The sequence below is a fragment of the Copadichromis virginalis genome, linkage group LG12, assembly GCF_057382275.1.
Source record: "Copadichromis virginalis isolate Kocher_CV1m ecotype Utaka linkage group LG12, C_Virginalis_male_GT1.1, whole genome shotgun sequence".
Lineage (NCBI taxonomy): Eukaryota > Metazoa > Chordata > Actinopteri > Cichliformes > Cichlidae > Copadichromis > Copadichromis virginalis.
Genome location: NC_140629.1, coordinates 3,893,397 through 3,913,341, shown reverse-complemented (window position 1 = coordinate 3,913,341; position 19,945 = coordinate 3,893,397). Strand labels below are relative to the sequence as shown.

Below are 19,945 nucleotides of genomic sequence, written 5' to 3'. Positions count from 1 at the left end.
TGCAGAGGGATACCTGAGAGCGAGAACATCACTGTGTATGCATGTGTGTGTGGTGAGGATAATTTATCATATTTGAGTAAAAAAGACCCACGGATGAAGAAAACAAGACTCGTGCAATAATGTCAGAGGCATCACTGATCATTTTTGTTTCACTGTGTGTGTCCCACTCACTCATGCAGCTTCCAGTGGCCTCGGAGCAGATCTGTACTTGTAATTCTCACTGTAATCCCTGTTTTTCTGCTTTGTTTTCTCAAAGTGTAATAAACGCGCAGGGACATCTAACTGACATGTTCATGCTTGTGTGAGAGCTTACCAGAGTCAAACAAGTCTTCAGCATGTCGAACTCTATGTTTGGCTGTTGGTAAGTTAACCAATGGGGTTTACACACATCAGTCTCTTATTTCCTGTTGCAGTCGAGTGTGTCTCATCGAGTGATTGTGTTACTATCCAGGTGGTGCATTTTGCCTGGCTCATAGTAAATCAAACTATATTTGCAAACAGTTCTTTATTTACAGGGTTCTTGCACTACTGACACACTTCATAAACACACACATGCCCAGATACACATGAAAATATTGTATATCTGAACAATAATGCAAAAAAAACAGCAGTACACTGTCAGAGCTGGAAGACACGTCTACAGCAATGAAACCTTGATGAAAAAGAAAAAAAATCCTACAACTGTAAAATTTCCAGCCTTTCATGAATCAGCTGCAGCCTGCATGTAAAGTCTATCAGCGATTAAGATCTTCAGAGAGGTGTGGTTGGTGTGGAGGCCGTAGTGGGAACAGTCACTGGGTGCAGCCCCAAGTCCAGGGATGGAGTTTCATCTGTTGGAGGCGGGCTCTTTTTCTGCGCCTCCATCTTCTCTGTCAGCTGGGTGTAGAGCTCCTTCAGTGGCTCACTGCACTGTGAACACACAGCACACGTGTCAGCACATACAGTATACTGACATTCAACTCGCGTTCACACGTGTGTGTGCGTGTAAGACTACAATGATCACTGTCCGCATTTTAAAAATGAGTTAAAGTGCATCATCCTGTCCACACTCTATGCCCTTAATTTCATTCTGAATATGACAGCAAAGAATCGTGAATCTCATCTGTCAGCCTCTCTGATCCCCTGCTCGTACTGCTGCATCTCAGTCTGCAGCTCTGCTCCTCAGGCCTGACATCTGATTAGACTGCTCTGCTCCAGATGTCAATCTTTATGTACTCAGATTAGTTCTCCAGACTCTGAACCTTCTTCTCAGTTTATCTGGCTGCTCTGCACAGACAGCACCGACTCGCCCAGTTCACCTCTGCCTGTAATCTGCTCGGTCAGGGCTCAATATCCCATCCATGATCCTTTCAGCCTGGAATGATTATTTATCTTCTATCCAAGCACAGGCTGCTAGATGCTACATTAAAGACAACAGATGCCAATGTGGTGGATAACTGCTAAGAGTTAAACATCTAATGTCAGTTTGTGTGCCGGCCAGGTTAACATTTATAACCTGTCAACCTAATAACTGTTCAACACTACAGTGCTGTTGAAAATGAAAATTTTTTCTACCTCTGAAATCCCTCCAAGTGTTGTTTAGGGTTATGAATGTTAATTAATTCTGCTCTTAGTGAGTAGAGGAGCTGTGTGTCTGTGTGCAGCGGCACAGTGCGAAGTGCAAATTTCAAAAACAGAAAGACTATTACGAGAAATGACAGCGAGGGGGAGGAAGTACACGCCACTGTGGTCGAGGAAGTTCTACAATGTTCTAAATGCTTAATCACTGGTCAGCTACCAGCAATTATTGATAAGTCACATTTTTGAATTAGATATAACTGTCATCTAAATATTCAAGTTCATCCTTACACACAGGTATTCGGGCCAGTTAAGATGCATATTTTGAAGGCGGAGTAAAAAATGAATGATGTGATCAACCATCATTGAACAGAGGGAGAGGCTCCAACACCAGCTGCCTGCCACCTGCAATGTAGCAAATGTACTCTTGAGAGTCCATCCCAGGCCCTTCAACCCCCACTCACACCTTTTGTCAGGTGACTTTAAGTGTTCGCATGACAGGGTGGGGTAATGTCTCACAATAGTTCTTCCCGAAACCTCTGGTGATAATGACCAGTGTTGTGCAAGTTACTTTGAAAGGGTAATTAATTATAGTTACTAATTACTTATTCAAAAAAGTACCTGAGTTAGTGACGGAGTTCAAATTAATTACTAGGAAAAGTAACTATTGCATTACTTTAGAAAAATATTTAACCCTCTGGGGTCCAGAGGCTGTTTTTGACCACTTTTGATGTTTCCTCCACATTTCACCTTTAAAAACTGTTTATTTGCCTTGTTTGGTGTCATCCTCACACAACCTCACGTGTCTGAATTTACAGTTATGTTTTCATTTTGATATACTGTATTAACACAACTGATCTGAAATCAGACAAAAAACATAAACTCTGAGTAGAAAAAAGTTAGATTATTTACTGTAACAACCACAAACATGTTTAATGATCATATTTCAGAACTTTAAATGCAAATAAAATTGCAAATTTTAAAATCCTACGCACAAGTTTTGCAAACAACAAAGTTATTTGCAAACTTTTACCCTTTTTTAAATAAACATTTCAACCTATTTACAGAACAATCAGCTGTTCTGCATTAAATAGGACGCCACACAAATTATTTGTGCCACTCCAAAAAATAATTTCTGTCCACTTTAAGAGAACATCACAGCCTGATACCTGCAGGTCTGACATAAGGTCATAAGCAGAGAGGTCTCGCTGCGCTGTCCTTAGATATTAAACGTGACGAAACTATTCTGCGTATATCTTGTTTATCATGACTCTGGTTTTACATGGACTATCAGCACAATTTAAAAACTGGTATATATCACCTTGTTGCTTTGTCATCGTGAAGTGGTCATGTGATTGTTTTGCCACGACTACTTTATTCTTCCAAACAGCAGCACTCATGCGATCGTTTTGCTCCCTTGTGCCAAAAAGTGGTTCAACACGAGGGTTTAAATGGAGCTCTCCACCTGAAACCTACCTGTTTTGGAGGGTCCAGCGTTTTCATTAAAGTTTCCATACATGATGGTAACACTTTGTGGTGTAGATGCAGTAACATCCTCAGGGTGTGTCTGTGGACATTTTCTTTACTGTAACGAATTCAGACAGTCGAGACAATCTTGGTTAAAACAACAACAACAACAAATCATGTGATGAGAGAAGGGTGTTTGCTCTTTGGGCAAAGACGTGTCAATCATGAGTCTTTAGCCAATGACAATCCTCTATTCTCTAACACTGAATGACCAACTGGAGAGCTGTTCACTGTGCTGTGACCTACGTAAAAGGGACTGTAGGGGGTGAGACCTATGCAGCACAGTTTATGCCACACTTGAAGGTGACTTGTGTGATTGCCTTGTTAGCTTCCTGTATTATGCTAACAGGAACTCACGTTTACATGCAGTATTATGTTCCACAGTTAAATTATGTCCTGATACACACAGAATAAATGATCTTTCCATGTTTTCATGCTTAAGGACATGGACTGGCAGTTTTGGGATGGCCCCTTTCGGCACCTGCTTACATCTTTAAAATCACTTTTAAACTTCTGTAAAACGTGTTTATAAGATGCTACAGAAATTAAATCTTTATTGTTAATATTGTCATCCATTAACCTTCCTAACTGCTCAGCGAATTTAGGCTGGTGGCGTTGAAAGGGGACGGTCAGCAGTTGGGGATCTGAAACTACTGAACCACTAAGCTTTCTGCTATTGTCAGAAGCTGGGTGGTAATAAGAGCTTTGTGTATTTTTAGTCAACTTTGGTGGTGTGGGATGAGAATGGGGATGTAGTCTTATACTGTAACACTGAGTCAACCTACCTGGAGAAAGATGTAAGGAGGAATCCATCAAAGACAACTGAACAAAACTCTTCTGATCCAAACTCATCAGAGAGAAGTGTGAGGTGTCCAGTCAGCAGGTGAAGGAAGATGTCACCAAAAGCCATATCATTGTAGGTCTCCACTACGGGGGGACAAAAAAGGAAACACTTGTAAGACTCAAACTGTTCCTATAAAGTGGGATGGTCAGTCATTAACACACTGAATGTGAAGTTTCTGAATATATGTTCCTGGTGACTAATTTCTTAGTTGACTAAACTAGAAAAGCCTAAACATCGAAAGTGTCCTTACTCTACTGAAGAAACATTTCTGTTCAGCGAAATTAACATAGGGGTGAAACACGTGATTTCAGTTCACTGGCAATAAGTCCAGCAGCAGAAAAACTCTTTGACAACAGCAGATGTAGTGGGAACATAGACAGCGACTTGCAAGTTGATGTAGTCATGGGAAACGACTAATACATGGCTGACTTTGGGGTTGGGAACTATTTTATAATTGAAAATGATTCATTTCTTCCTCGTGTGTTTTAATTATGTTAGGAGGGTATTGTTCAACAAACTCATGGTAAAAGTTCAACACAGATACGCGTGCTTCCCCACACAGACCAGTGGTGGCACTTTTGAGGGAGCACAGGGACCACGCCCTTAATTGTCATCTGACAGCTCTAAGGTAGGGACACACAGCATGTGCGTCCATCAGCTTTGTGACTGTCCTGTTTAGATCAGAACCGGCAGTTTTCATCAAGTTTCATCATCAAAACAAGAAACTGCTTCCTACTCCAACATGATGTTGTTTGCCACTACCTTATTGCTTCTGTTGTCTGGATACGTAACGACCTCATCTTCCAGTCCCAACTTGCTAACAGCACCTCGCAGATATGCTGCCAAGTTTTCCTCTAATCCACAAATTAAAAGCATTGCTAATTTCCTTCAGTAATAAAAGGACAGATTTTTGACACACGACTCATTTGTCGTGGAATTTGAACAGCCTGCTGTTGCATACTTAGCTTCATTTCCTCTGTCAGTTTTGGTTGTGCTACAGTCTGCCAGGCACCGTGTATTCAGGCTCATTATATTTAATGAACTTTTGAAAGCCTCTGCATTCAACAACACTGAGTGAAATCTTCTGCTGTGATGAGCTACGGACTGTAGCATATTCAGGTAAACAATGTCATACTGGTGTGGCTAACGTTAGCAAAAGCTTTCTTTACATGAAAATGAACGTCCCCATGCCTGTGCTAAATATGTGTATTGCTCATGTTGAGTGTTGACAGCCAGTTTATTCTGACAAAGCCTAGATACAACTCTGTTTTCATTTTCTGGAGCAAACCACGTTAGGAGGGGTGCAGCTCCATCTGGGGGCAGAGGGCTACATAACAACTATGTACTGGCACTGGACAGCAATCAAAATATTAACGATCATATTACATGACTGGTGCGTCTGTTGCAGACTGCTGAAAATATTGTAGAGTAGTCGACTAATCGTGCACATCTTTGTTAATATTGTGATTTATTAACAAAACCAAAAAACAAGCAACGTAACTGAGAGATCAGGTATAAGACTCAGTCACGTGAAAAAAAGGCAGTGATACTGCATTTTGACTCAAGTTACAGGATGAAATTGTTGTTATAGTTATAATTCAGACACTCACCAAGTGCAGGCAGCAACCGTTGTAAGGCATTCTTGTTCCTCAGTTTGGCGATGTGGAGGACATAGTAGAGACCCATTTCACAGGCCACTCTGTTCTCCTGCAGGTATCTGAGGGGGTAGGGAAACAATAACCTGCTACACCTGTGTGTGTGGTCCTGGAGACAACCACTGTCACCATTTGTTCAGCTTAGTGAACCGACTTAATGAATTGCCTCCACAAACGGATCCACCCACTAATTCACTACATCCCATTTCAAATTCCACCCAGGACAGAATCAGAATCAGAAAGACGTTATTTATCCCCAAGGGGCAATTAACATACAACAGAGCAGCATAACGTTGAAGATAAGGACAATAAGAGTGAGATAATAAATACACAGAATATACAGTTTAAAAATCAAAGTGACTGAAAGTGAATAAAGTGTTGGTAGTATATTATTCTATGTGTGTCATCGATAGTCTGGATGCCCTTGCATCATTAGGGCAAAGTGAACAGGCCAGCTACTGGTAGACAGAGCAGACCAGAATGACCAACCCGTGTACTTGTGTAGGAAAGCCTATGATTCAACCCAGGAATGCCTACAACTGCAAAGATTAACAAAACCCCAAGAGCCTTCAACAGTAATTCAGCGGGCATATGGAAAATGAGACTAAAGGCCAACTTCAAGCCAAAGCCTCCATCAAGTGCAGGATTTGCCAAAGAGATGCTCTGTCCCCACTGCTGTGCTGCATAGCTCCTCACTCAGGTCCTTAAATATGACAGGCTACAGACAGGCCACCTCCTCTACAGATGGTTGACTCCAACGTTATGCCAGAAATAAGTAAGACATCAATTCACTGATCCACAACACTTAGATAGACGGAGCTGTAGGGACTGCTCTGATAGAAGGCAACGCTGCAGACACTGAGGATCGTTATAAATACCTTGAAATCTGACAGGCAAATTTTAACCACAAAGAGGCCACTGGGAAAGATGCAACTACCAAACAGCTGCAGAGGAAGCACGAGATCTGTGGAACCAACACGTATGCCCTGCCAATCATCGGATGCTACTGATGCCTGGCCTGCTGGGATAATAAACTGACCCAAGGAGAAGTTGCTAGAAGCATAGAAGTCATTGTCATAAAGACAAACATGCCCAAGGTTTCAAGTAATGAAGTCAATGCAACTGATCTCTTACACCTCATACGTGGTTACATACATCATGTTACATCAACATCTCTATAGTTTATCATTTAAAACTACTGTCTCTGAGAAGAAAAATAAAGGAGCAGTACTAAAGACTTGTGGTTTATGATTTCTCACTTGTGTTTGGTGATTTGTTTTGTACAAACATGTGAAGAATTGACATTTTATAGTTAAATTTAGAAGTGACCTACATTAGAGTCAGATGTGAGGGTTACCGTGGTAACAGTGCTTCTTACCTCCCGAGAAAGGAAGCTATGAGATGAAAGTACTGATGACAACCTGCGTTTGATGCAATATAACATCTGCCTCTCCTCTTTTGCTGCTGTGTTTTTACCTGTTGAAGGATTCAGGCAGGGTGGTGGGGTATGACAGCGAGCTCTTTTCTTCACTTGGGAGCTTCTGTTCCACAGTAAAGGTGTGATCATCCACAACCACTGACATCATTGCAGGCAAAAAGCGAGTAACCACTTCCAAATCCTGAGGGTGACATAAAAATACCAATAATGTCACGGTGACTTCTGCTGGACTGCTTTCCTGATACTTGCAGTGATATCTTTCAAAGTAATGTTTGAAATTATTACAATGGAGATTTATCATTTGCTGATTTGGATTACTGTAACCGGACAATATAAAAGACTTCAACAATGCGCATCATCACTTTTTAAAAGCAAAACGAGGAAGGAACGAGGCACGTGCAGAGGTAAAGAGGAGGTGGAGAAGCAGCTTTCCCTGTTGCTGTTACAGTACAAACAGGGTGCAGAAAATGCCAAATATAAACTCAGGTTGCATTAGAGTGCTCTTGGTGCTTCTAAAATGTTTTTATTACGGGGTAGGGCTCCCATCTCTGATGAATTGAGACACCTAAGTCAGCCAAAGTGGCTGCATTGGTCACTCTGACAAGAACAGCAGACCCAAGCTGATCCCAGAAATATTCAATGGGGTTGAACCTGCATGCAGGCCACTTCATTCTCTCCACTCCCAAATAGTGGATGTAGTCTTTGAGATTGCCTCCAGTGATGACAAGCTAAATTTCCAGTGACAGAGATGCTGCCCCGTGCCATCACAAGTGCCATAGGCAGAATCTGGACTCACTGCTGAACATAATGTTCCTCCACAAGTTCCCAGCATATATTACCATCACCAGTACAAATGGACCTGACAGTGAAAGGCAGTGAATGGCGATTGGATGTGTGCAGTCTGTTCTGGATAGTCTGGGTAGAGGGATAATCTCAGCATATCTGTAGAAGACTGTCTATGGTTCCTAAGTGCTGAGAGGGTAAGGATACAGTCGTTGCGTTGTCTCCTCGGACACCCACTTTGCAGCCTATTTCTGACATCTCACGTTACACTGGAGCTGGGCCTTCAATTTGGAGATGGTACTAGGGTTCACTTCAAATAATGCTGCAAATTGGTTTTGGGGAACACCAGCTTGAAGTTGCCATATGGCACAGGGCATAACCAGATTGGCATGCAGGGTCCATGCTCACAGGTACAAACCAGGCATCTGACTATCAGCACCTGGGGTACCAGAAGCTCAAGACAAGAGTCAATAGAAGAATTAGCTGTATGGCACTGGTAGAGAAGATTTGCCACATTTTAGGTGCAACCCACAGTCAACTTTGCTGCTCAACCTATTAATGGATTGGCCTTACAAATGTGGCACAATGTAATGGGACATAAATAGGCTTTCCAACAGCATAAGATTTAGGGCGAAGAAGCATTCTTACAAGAAAGAAATAACTGACTAAACACGAATGATCTTACTTTTTGTGGTAAGTGTATTTAGTTCTGTGTCAAGAAATCAAGGTTTATTGAGATATTCAAGTTCATGAGCTGTGTAGCTCTGCCTATAACACAATGCAAGGACGGCATGAGGGAAGTAATTATTGAGTCACTAGGGCCATGACCTTCTAAAATTTTGGAATTGAAAATATGAGTTACAGGTGTAGTGACCACATCAGCACTGCGATGGAGACATGCGTCTAAACTGTCTTCGCCCCTACACTTCTATGGGATTGAGGCAGCTAGTTTATTGTAGACTAAAAGAGAATTTGTTGTCATAGCTTTCAGTACTTGTTGAGAAAACAAGTATTGAAATATATATTACATACGACTATTATTGTAAGATTATCAGTATTTTAAAAACCATTTCTTATTATCTGTCGACAGTTGACATTAAATACCATGAATTGGATAAATTACTCAATTTAATACATTTTCATAATGCAATCAAAGGTTAGACAGCAAATTATTTTATAATTCTAATGATCATTTCTGAGTACTGCTGGCCAAATAAGTGCTTCTCATCCACTGTAAAAGCCAATGCGCAGAACCATGACTTTATTTTAGATCAGTCCGTTTGGCCTGTCTTAAGCATCTATTAATTCCCTCCAATCTGTCCAAAAATGTTCTCAAAGGTTCTGCACTGGCTTCCTGTAACATTGAGATTTCTGTTTCACATCTTGGTTCTTACTTCTATACCCTTACAAGGCGAGGCTCCCTCCTACATCCTTGATCCACTCCACTCCTATTCTCATGTCTACAAATAAAATTCTTCTTGTTGTCCCGCACACCTGTCTGAAATCTATGGGGGACTGTGCATCCCAAACTACTGAATAGCTTACCGCCCTCTCTTCGTACCACAGCCTCTGTGTTAAAAAACTGTTTAAAACTCATCTGTTTGGCGTTTGGCTCATATTTCATGTTCTGTGTTGTTTTACAAGTTCATACATGTTCATTTTGTCCTTAGACAAGCTGGTTATTGAAACCTCTGTAAAGCCCACTGTGACTGGTTTCTTGCCTTTCAAAGGCCTATATGGTATGAATACATTTTACTTTTTTTTTTTTTTATTAACCGAAAGAAATTCAAATCAAATAGAAATCAAACTAAAGGAATTTGCTTCAGTTTGATTTATAGCTGGTTTAAATAAAAATACAGATTTTTCCAGAGACACTACAATACTGTGAGTAACAATATTTACGTACACAGCAGGTCCCCTGTTTTCTAATCAGTGAAAGCAAAAACTTGATGCACAGATTCAGATAAACCTGTGTTGTCGGCATTTACGCACCAAACGAGGCTCTTTGAAGACCTGACTGTCAATCATGTCCCAGGCTCCTTGACCCAGTGAGAGCATCCTCAGCAGCAGCATCAGGTCAGGACTATCCTGTGAGCAAAAACATACGACATGAGACTGTTATCAAAAATGCTGCCCCATCACAGTATATGTATGTGGGTACAGACAACTAGTAATTAGCATTAGACAACATTTAAAATTAGAGATGCACTGCTGAACAGCATTGAAATATTATGTTTAACCTAAATTAGTGCATGAATTTTGTTTCTTATTTCGACTAGTTTAAAACAAGCCCACATTCAACATAACATTAGCTCACTAACTGAAACTGATTTTAAAAACATAACATGTACTGGGGCAGTAATGGTGTTGTCGTGGTTAGCACAGTTGCCTCACAGTAAGAAGGTCCAGTGTTCAAATCCTGCTTTGGCCTTTATGAGTTTGCATGTTCTCTCCTGGTATTCCAGCTTCCTGCCCCCAAGGATAACTGGTGAATCCAAATGTGAGTGTGAATGGTTGTCTGTTTCTGTCAGTGGCTGCATGAATTAAATGCACCGCTCTGACTGCTTGCTTAAAATCAACCATTTTTACACTGTTGTATTTTCTTCTTTTACTGAAATAACCTCACAACCTTAAACATAATATGACACTGCAGAATAACTGCAGGGAATTATTGTGTTTTGGGTTTATTTCAACTTTCTGTGTTGCACAACTAAAACTTGCACTTAGAGTGGCACTGTTTCATCGTCTAAACTTCTAAATGTGCCTCCCTTCCTTTTCTTTGCCACATTGCGTGTTTTTGCTGTATCACCCCAAAGTTGTCAGTCAGTATAATACCACAAATTGTCAGCACAATTGTGTATCACTTCTTCTGTTTCTCATGCACAGTATACTCACTCGTGGTAAAGCATCCTGACTCAGCAGCTCTTGCAGGTTCCTCATGATACTCAAGACTAGGGTGTTGCAGGCAAACGGGTCACACAGGATCATAGACAGGTCCCTGCAATGCACAATGATCAAAACATTATTTTGTGCATCTACCAATGATCAGCAACTATTTTCATAAACCAGCTCCTCGTCTGTTACCCAAGGACTTGCTCTTGTCCTTTCTTCACTCCATCCAGGAAACCCTGTAACTCTCTGGCTCGCTTACCATCCACAAACTTCTCACGGATACAGGCATCTAAACACCAAGTGAACTGTCAAAGTGCACAAAACAAACGAGAAGAACCCATTCAACACACAAAGTAAAATACACTGGAGATGTGATTAGGGACTTTATTTACCACCAGTATCTGTGCCCTCACCTTATGGCAGGGATCCACCGAGCAGATCTCACTGATGTCCAGGTCATGAAGAGACATGAGCAGTTCTGCTCTCAGGGTGCAGTAGTGGACATTCCGGGTTCGCAGAAAGAGAGTTCGTAAAAACTGCAGCACCATGTCATACAGTTTCACATTCTTCCCGATCATCTGAGTCAGCTTTAGAACCACCTACAGTACATAGACAACAGGAATAGTCAGCAAAGGGAATTCCAAAACAGGAGCTGTATATAATTTACATGCTCCTGAGAACCCCAGACCTTTGACTAAGAATGCCAAGTTATTTTTACTCTCCCCTAAATACAGCACTTTCATCAACTATTTAGACCTGCTGTTTCGAACATTAATGATGGGATTTCCGGCTCTTTTTAGAGGACCGGCTCTTCGGGTTGTTTTGTTGCTTTAATTTATTATCAACAACAATATAAAATTATGCACAAAAGGAATTACTAATGTAAAAAAATTTGGTTTTATTTATATAATAGGGGTGCAACGATACACAAAATTCACGGTTCGGTTCGGTTCGATACTTTGGTGTCACGGTTCGATATTTTTTCGATACAAAAAAAATGTTCATGCCTTTTTAATTTGTCATTTATTAAAATTATAAATATATATTTTAACTCAAAAGTACAGTTTTTAAATTTAACCCTAACCCTTGTGCGCGTTTTTTATTTTGACAGCGAATGCGCATCAGTGCTGTCGCTCTCTATACACAGTTCGCGAGATTGCAAAGTGAAAGCAAAAAAACAAGCGCAAATTCAAACACGATTTCAATATGTCACATATTGACAGTGGCTCACCGATGCCAATGACATAATTACCCAGCTACATTTCTGAAAGAATGCAAAAGCATTGACATATATTTTTCCTACAATAGCCCGACGGGCAGGGAAGAGATAGATTTTGGTAGCCCGACTGAAAAAATCGCTAGCCCCGGGACGTTGGGTTAGCGATATTGCAAGCCCTGTATCTGATTGAGGAATCACTCATCTTTGGAAAAGAGAGTTTATTACAGAGAAATGTCTCTTCCCAAAATAAAAGCTATACTATCCGCTTCTTCTGGGCTATATTCTCAGCAGCATATTAAACAGCTGTCTAAATGACTCGGCTAAAGTTAGTAGCATGCTTGTTGTTTTTGTCTTTGCACTAGGATGATGTCGGTGTAAATGTGCAGTCATATTCGTTGTGTTCCCACTAGTGCTTTCAGGTTAATCTCGTTGAAATGACCTTAACGCCACAACACGGTAAATCTCCGTTAACGAGCTACCGCCGATCGCCCCGTGCATGGGGCTAGACGGCCAACACGTTAACGAGCTAACTGCGCTAACACACTAGTTCCCACCCATGTAATTGAGCATTGCATGGCACATCCAACATACTGTTTTACTTTAGTCCATGACTCGCTTACCTTCAGGGTCATACGTCACATGAAAACCAAAATAATTCCAAACGCCAGATCTGAATGAGAATGGGGGAGGTCCATCTTGCAAGGAGAGCTTAACTTCTGTCTCGCTAGCTTGCCCTGCGCTCTTCCTTCTGATGATGCTGTCTGTGTTGAGCGCTCAGTGGATCTGCGTTCGACTACTCCGCCTAGGCTGCACTGTCGACCCTAGGCGGAGTAGTCGAACGCAGATCCACTGAGCGCTCAACACAGACAGCATCGTCAGAAGGAAAGTTGATAAAATAAATTACAAATTTTGTATTGTTCGATACATATGCGTACCGAACCGAAAGCACTGTATCGAACGGTTCAATATCGATACGAATATCGTTGCACCCCTATTATATATGTTTATATATAAATATATACGGTGGCCCCTAGAGAAAAAAACACGTACAAACTCCAGAGCACATTGTTTTGGAAGTTCAATTAACGCTAGCAGAGCTACCTAGATCACTTAAATTACACAATTGAAAGCATATGTGTATTGTTTGTGTATTTATACACAAACACTCATATATATTCAAATAATTAAAAAAAGAAGAAGAGTTAATTTACCTGTTACTACCACACACCAAATGCAGTCGTTGGTACTTGCTGGCTTGTGTAGCCACGAGGTAACAAAAGCTCAACACTGCCCCCTAGCATCCTGGAGCACTTCTGTTGTGTTTTGGAGTTTGTGCGCATTTTGGAGGTTTCACGTGCTTCAGAATTTGTATGTGTTCTGGAGTTTGTACGTGCTTTGTCTGTAGGGGCCACCGTAAATATACTTGTATTTATTCACACCACATGAAATGTAATAAATAAATCATATAATACAAAAACCAACTAGTTACATTTCAACTTTTAACTATTTAAATGCATGAATAAACTTTCTGAATCCTTTATCATCTGCAACTGAAAATAGTTGTGGATGATTACTATACCTTTCTAATGTGACCTTGTTGTCCCTGGCTCTCTTTCTCTCTCTCTCCCTCCCGCTCTGTTCCTGTGCTACTGTGAGTGTAACTACCGCCCCTCCCCCCTCTGCCCAGTGCAAAGCACAAGGCTGATGTGCGGAGTGAAGCGGGGAAAAAGTGAGAGAGAGAGAGGGTGAGAGAAAGAAAAAAAAACCACAGCTCCCAATAAGGAGCCGGCTCACGTCGTTCACTTCAGAGATCCGGCTCCAAGAGCCATTTCGTTCGTGACCGACACATCACTATTGAACATTTAAGAGTTTCCTATGCATCTTTGGTGACGTTATTTTCTCTTTCATTGCTTTTCAGTGCCTATGCCTTTCTTCTAATTCCACTGTCAGAACTGCTAAGAATTGTTAACAAAATAATTTCAGAGTGACGATGCTAGCACCCAATAGTTACAACCAGGTACAGCACGATCCATAATCCTGACTTATTCTAACATATTGACTTTAGTCATCTGTAACTCATGTTACAATGGTACAATGCAAACATAACTAGCATTTGACTTCTACAGATTGATAACACCGTGGCAAGGTGCCAGCTAGCTGCATGTTGTGCAAGACACATTATGAAAAGCACATACAACATAACAGGACAACAGGACAGGCAAGTCCTCTGTATGTCTCTCAACTAATTTGGTCCATGACAGCTTGCACACAATATGTCAACATGAGCCATATGCAAAGCGAAAGTAACAGAAGGTTGACTGGAGCTTGCTTATTGGATGACACCCGTGCAAGTAAAGAAGTTGCACCAAACTTCTTTTCTTTTAAATAAATGAATCTGATTCACAGCTGTGGGGACTGGGACACTAATCAGATCTAAGGACGGCCAAACAGACAATGCACATGGCCTGAGACGAGAGCTATAGAAGCCTGTCGACCTAAACAACACTACAGTGGCTTTTACTGTCTGTGAATGGTGCAAAAGAAGCCCACCATTGGCTGGGACCACCACTATGTTTTCTCAGGACTGCATTCTCAGCCCCTACTGTACGCCCTGTACACCTATGACTGCACACCAACCCACCCAACCAACATCATCGTCAAGTATGCCGATGGAGATCAGACAGCGCAGAGGGCGGAGATAGAAAACTTGCTCCGCTAGTGCTCCGAAAATACCCTGAAGTTGAATGTCCTTAAAACAAAAGAACTCATAACTTCAGGAGGCACAGACAGGTCCACTACCCTCTTATTATAAATGGAGAATGGGTGGAATCTGTCCAAGAAATGTCCAGATTGTAATGGCTGCTAAAGGAGCTTAAGGAAATTAAAATTGTGTTACATTGTTTAGTCTGAAATAAATCTGAAGTCAGTGTTATTGTGCTCTGCAACTCACCTCGCCTTGGCGTCGTGTTTTTGGAGAAGGGCTGAAGAAATTGTGCAGGATGGAGAGGTCGCTGCTGAACAGAGCTGCTTCCTTCTCCACAATGTACTGTTTTAGGAGAGGTGAGACTTCATCCCCAAACAGAGCCTGGTTGTCCTGCCAGATCTGCCTTTTTACCTCTACTGCACACACCTTGTAGAGCTCTTTGTCAGCCATCACCATCTTTAGTTTCTTCTCTGGCACCTGCAGGAAGAAGCAAGCAATAAAGGTTAAAAAGAGGTCCGCCTAAAACGGATCCTTGGCTTCTTGTCAAAACTATATTTTCTCATGTACTGCTTACAACATTCCCCTCCCTTACTACGAGCATCAGCTAATGCTGGAGACTGAAGTTAGTTAACTTCTCCAGTTTGCACGATGGCTGATTATTTCTATGCTGTACCAGTGTCTGGCAATAGTAGACACTCACAGTGATTGTTCTGTGGGAATTAAAGAGAGTTGGCCAAGAAACAAATGCAGCATGTCTTAGGTTATTCTCACACCTGCGGTATTTAATCTCTTTAAATCAAACTCCCCCCACCTCCCTCCCACCGAGGCTCTTTGGAGGATGTGGTCTGAGTATGGTTCCAAATGAACTCCAGAGTGCTTTGTTTATGGTGTGAAAGTGATCCGAGCCCAATCCAACTCCCAGGTGATAGTTTAAACTAAAATAAATCCCTTAGCCACATTTGCTTTGTATTTTCAATGCAGGATTAATTACGGATGAAATTATTAATCCTTTCAATTAAGGATCAATTCCTATAACGGATAATGGTTGAAATACTTGCCTTAGGTAGATGCTTCAGGACCTGCATCACCACCGGCTGAATAGATGGCATTTTAACAAGTGGGAAGCTCTTCTCGAGCAGCTCTTCAAGCTTCCTGTATCTATAGATAGAAGAAAAGAGCAAAAAAAAAAAAAGTCATAAAAACACTGGTTCCCTCAGCAAGCATACAAATAAATTAAAAAAACCAAAACACAACCAATCACAGACCTGTCCTCCTCCTTCCCCTCGGCTATGACGGCAACTCGCTCCATCAGCTTTTCTCTAAGCTCATCAAAGACAGACTGGTGGAACTCAAGCCGAGGCGTGCCATGGAGATCGAGAAAAGGAAGAGCAGACTGGAGCGTTGGCAGCAAGATTCCATTTTCCATCTGCAATAATGTAACATGTCAAGGACTCATCAGGAATTAGTTCTAGCCGTGCAGCTACTCTATTCAAAGTCAGCTTACCCATAAGGGCACACACCTGTAAAACATGGCCAACCACATTTTATACTCCATGATATGGTTCATATAATACGGGCTTTAAATGGTCCACAAAGTATTAAATGTAAGTTAAATATGAAATGTAAATTGCATAAATGAATAAACTTAGTAGGTTTATTGACTCTTTGCCTAAAAATGTAAACAGAAAAAAGAATTAAGCACGTCAGGAGAAGAAATACACCATGTTTTCATTTTGAATATTTTGATTTGAAACCGAACTGAGAGCTGAATAACAAATCAACTTTAACTGTGCTATAATGGCTACACGACATGGGCATAGCCTATATGCATAATAGGAACATATGTCTGTAAAAAACGGCAACTTATTGTAGGTTGTCCAGAAAAAGAATTATTCTCATATTCCCCCATACATTTGTTAGTCATCTGAATTATAACGTTTAGGGAAATCCCTTATAAAAAAATTTCAATCAATATGTCATGTTTTTGTTAAACAAAATTTAATTGTTATCACTGACCAAAGTAAGTTTGGTGATGGCCGTTTTGTTTTTCACATCGCCTTTGGAAATATCCTTTTTTCCCTGATGACCAGTCAAAAACCTAAATATTTTGAGCTTAGCATGAAAAAAATGCAAAAAAACAAACAAACAAACACCCGACAAAGCCACAAACACTCAGTATTACCAGTGAATGCTGAGGATTGGTGTTTGAAAAGCTCAAATAAACAGTTACTGAATTTGTTGCAAGTGAATCTGAATTTGATTAAATCGCTGATTTTCCGTAGCTCTGTCATAATGGTTGGTATCTGGGAAAATAATAAAACTGCCTCAGCATGTTCCCAAGCTGAAAATGTTCAAGATTGTTAAAGCTCTGATAAGAGAGACTACGTTTAATGCAAACGTAGTCTCTCTTATGAGTTGGCAAATCTGATCAAACTGACAAAAACACAAACACAGGATATTTCTATTTTAATCATGTTAGATTTTAATTTACATTGTAACACCTCTGAAAACCTACGGTATTACCTATGTTGTAACTTGACATGCTCCGCCCTAAAAATCACACTTACTTCAGTTACTGTGATCGGTTGATTCAGCACTGTTCATTCTCCCTTCAAATTTCTAGCTACTTTTTGGCTGCAGTGTTTTAATTTATCAGTGAAAGAATAACTATGATCATCTCAATATAGGAAATAATAAACAAAGCATCATTACAAGGACTTACAGATGTCAGCAAAGACTAGTGAAGCTATTGGAAGGAACATGAGGGGATGTACAAAGAAGTGGAAAAACTTGAGGGACAAATGTGTTTACTCCTAAAAAAAACTGAGGACAAAAAAAAAAAGAGACCCAGGAGGGAAAAATGTTGGCGCATCTTATTTCAAAGATTCACCGCAGATGTGGACAAGATGATAAACTTTAACTTTTCTACTTTTACAATCATTTATTAAAATGTATTTCTTATTTTACTACAGCCAGTCTCTTCATGACCTGGACATCAGTGAGATCTGCAGCTTTAAACTGCAGGCAATCACTGGTTCAGTGAGTTTCACAGTCACTGGACTTCTTTAAGTTTCTTGAAGATGTTTTGTTCATGTTTCTCTCATCCAAGAAGCTTCTTCAGTTTTCTGAAATAGTTCCCTGAACTGAAGAAGCTTCTTGGATGAAAGGTGATCTTCAAGAAACTTTTATTTCCAAGCTCCTAGATTACCATGACCTGGGTGACTGAGAACCTACACAGACTCTTCTATGAAACAAACTACACATGCAACGGGCCTTATAAGACAGTGATTATATACTCTCGTGGACACTGCGTGGATAGTGCTCATCTTTTTGACTGCACAAGACTATTACATCTGTGCAATTTTAAGGACAAGCGACATAGCTGGAATTTACAAATCAGCAGGGGCAGAAATGTGCAAAAGATGGAGTTAGCCACATCACCTGCTAGTTATCAATCCGACGTTCTGAACCACGCTGTTCAGTGCCATGGAGAGACACTGCATGCTCATATCTTAGTCGGTTATGGGACATGAATATCAGGCTGTATTAAATAAAACTGAAACTAGATACTGAGCCCATGAATTACCCAGTAAAGTGTCTATTGAGGACACAAATCAAAGAAGTTTAATGGTTGCTTTCCCATAAATGTCTACAACCAAAGGTATTGCCCCAAGGTGTCTATGTAAAAGAATGCAGGTTTAGATATGGTAGAGCCATTACTCTTAATCCCACTATACAATGTTCCGTCCTGTTAAAAACAAGTTTTTCCTTCCTACTGTTGCCATAAAGAGTGTCTGTGACATCCCTAATACTTAGGGAAGATTGACTTGAGTACAAATCTTTTTAAATATCTTTTTTTTAAAAAATGGGACTAAATCTTCTCAACCTCTTCTACGCAAATAAATAAATAAATAAATAAATAAATAAAAATTAAAAATGCACAAATCACGACAGGGGCAGGAATCTGTTTTTTGCTGCATCTCCATGGGGCCCAGTCTGGGTTATCTCCTGAGCACCGATATAAAACCGAAAGGCCAAATAGCACGATTACTGGTTTCACTTTTCACATGACAAAAGTATGCCCATTTTTCATATACAGTCTATGGTTTGTGCTCAAACTGTATTACCTATTTAAGACAATAAATAGCTGTTCAAACTCTCTAAAGCTCTAAGTTGTCGTCGACTTATATCACCTACTCTCACCTCATGGAGGTAAAAACACTCCAAACACACCAGAACGGCATACGTTCTGTGCATTGTGAGATTGTCTGCCATCTCCAATCCTCTCTCCTGCTTTTACAGATCTGGCGGGAGAGATCCGAATAAAGGGCGAGAAGGCGATGAAAATCCTGCATTTTGATTTTTTTTTTAATGCAGGATATTAGCTCAAAAATATGAACTTGAAGTAGAGAGCAATTTTCATTGACCATTTCTCCCACTTTCTCTTTTTGCAATCTGTGTTGTTTTGTTGTTGTTTATCGCTACAACAGTGATGAAAATAGCTTGGTAGGAAACAACGAAGAACCGTGACTAGCTTTGGATGGTTAAGAACATACGTTATCGTTTGTTTATCAATCCGGGAACGCTTATTTACCGTTAGTCGAAATGTACACTCTATCACTCGAAGCATTAAGCTGTTGGGTGTTACCTGAAACTGATCGATGGCTTTCAGCGGCTCTGTGCAGTTAGTGAGAGTTTCTTTAAGATCCTCTCCGTTGGATATACCAAGCTCAGGCAGCCCCGCGAACATCGTGCTTTCAGTTTAAGCATCAATTAAATTATCTGAGTCAAATCGATGTCTTCTGGCGGGAGTTTAGTCAACAAAAGTAAATTCCTTCTGCAGAAAACAACACATTCGCCTTTTCAGTGAGAGCTTCCTGTGTTGCAACTTTGTAAACACTCCGCCAGAAACATCCGCGATGAAACGTTCCAGCGTGCTCTGCGGTAAAAGGGCGAGCATCAAGGGTTCGATTGCAAGCTGCGGAGAAGCGCGAACGTACAGAGAGCTGATGTAAAACCGAGTGTTAAAAGTGTCCGCTGCATTTACTGTCTGTGCCTTTCATGCTGTGTTTTTGTTCGCGGTGAACTCAGCTGAAGCTGTCTGCTCTATTTCAAACTCCCTTTGCTCCACCGTAAATTGGCCGTACTCACAAACATGGGAGGATTCTATTGTGGCAAAGATCGTGGTAGAAGTATAATTACCTCGGGAAAATACGTTTAAAGTTTTATTTAAAGTCTCATATAAAGTCATTTTTAAATGCTTAACTAAAGAGATCAAAAAGCATATTTGCAGACTCATACAAAAAAGTTTGAGCATATTTGAAAA

At 40.7% G+C, this 19,945-nt stretch overlaps 1 protein-coding gene across 1 annotated transcript; it reads right to left on the bottom strand.

Annotated features, from left to right (window-relative positions):
• Positions 1-486: 486 nt before the first annotated feature.
• nelfb (negative elongation factor complex member B) lies at positions 487-19,555 on the bottom strand. Its single transcript, XM_085474396.1, has 13 exons — positions 19,268-19,555; positions 15,885-16,045; positions 15,678-15,777; positions 14,866-15,096; positions 11,110-11,295; positions 10,889-11,001; positions 10,700-10,802; positions 9,797-9,892; positions 7,060-7,202; positions 5,539-5,645; positions 3,870-4,011; positions 3,034-3,142; positions 487-909 (listed from the first exon to the last, which is right to left on the bottom strand). Exons 1-13 carry the CDS (start codon positions 19,367-19,369, stop codon positions 751-753), a joined length of 1,752 nt encoding a protein of 583 aa, XP_085330522.1. The 5' UTR covers positions 19,370-19,555; the 3' UTR covers positions 487-750.
• Positions 19,556-19,945: the final 390 nt, after the last annotated feature.

Bases quoted from the DNA above. Each gene is read 5' to 3' on its own strand.
- nelfb (XM_085474396.1), bottom strand. From the start codon at position 19,369: ATGTTCGCGGGGCTGCCTGAGCTTGGTATATCCAACGGAGAGGATCTT. The intron at 7,203-9,796 runs GTGCGTAAATGC...TGTCACCCTCAG, and splicing joins TCTTCAAAGAGCCTCGTTTG to GATTTGGAAGTGGTTACTCG. The intron at 4,012-5,538 runs GTGAGTGTCTGA...GTCCCCCCGTAG, and splicing joins ACGGTTGCTGCCTGCACTTG to TGGAGACCTACAATGATATG.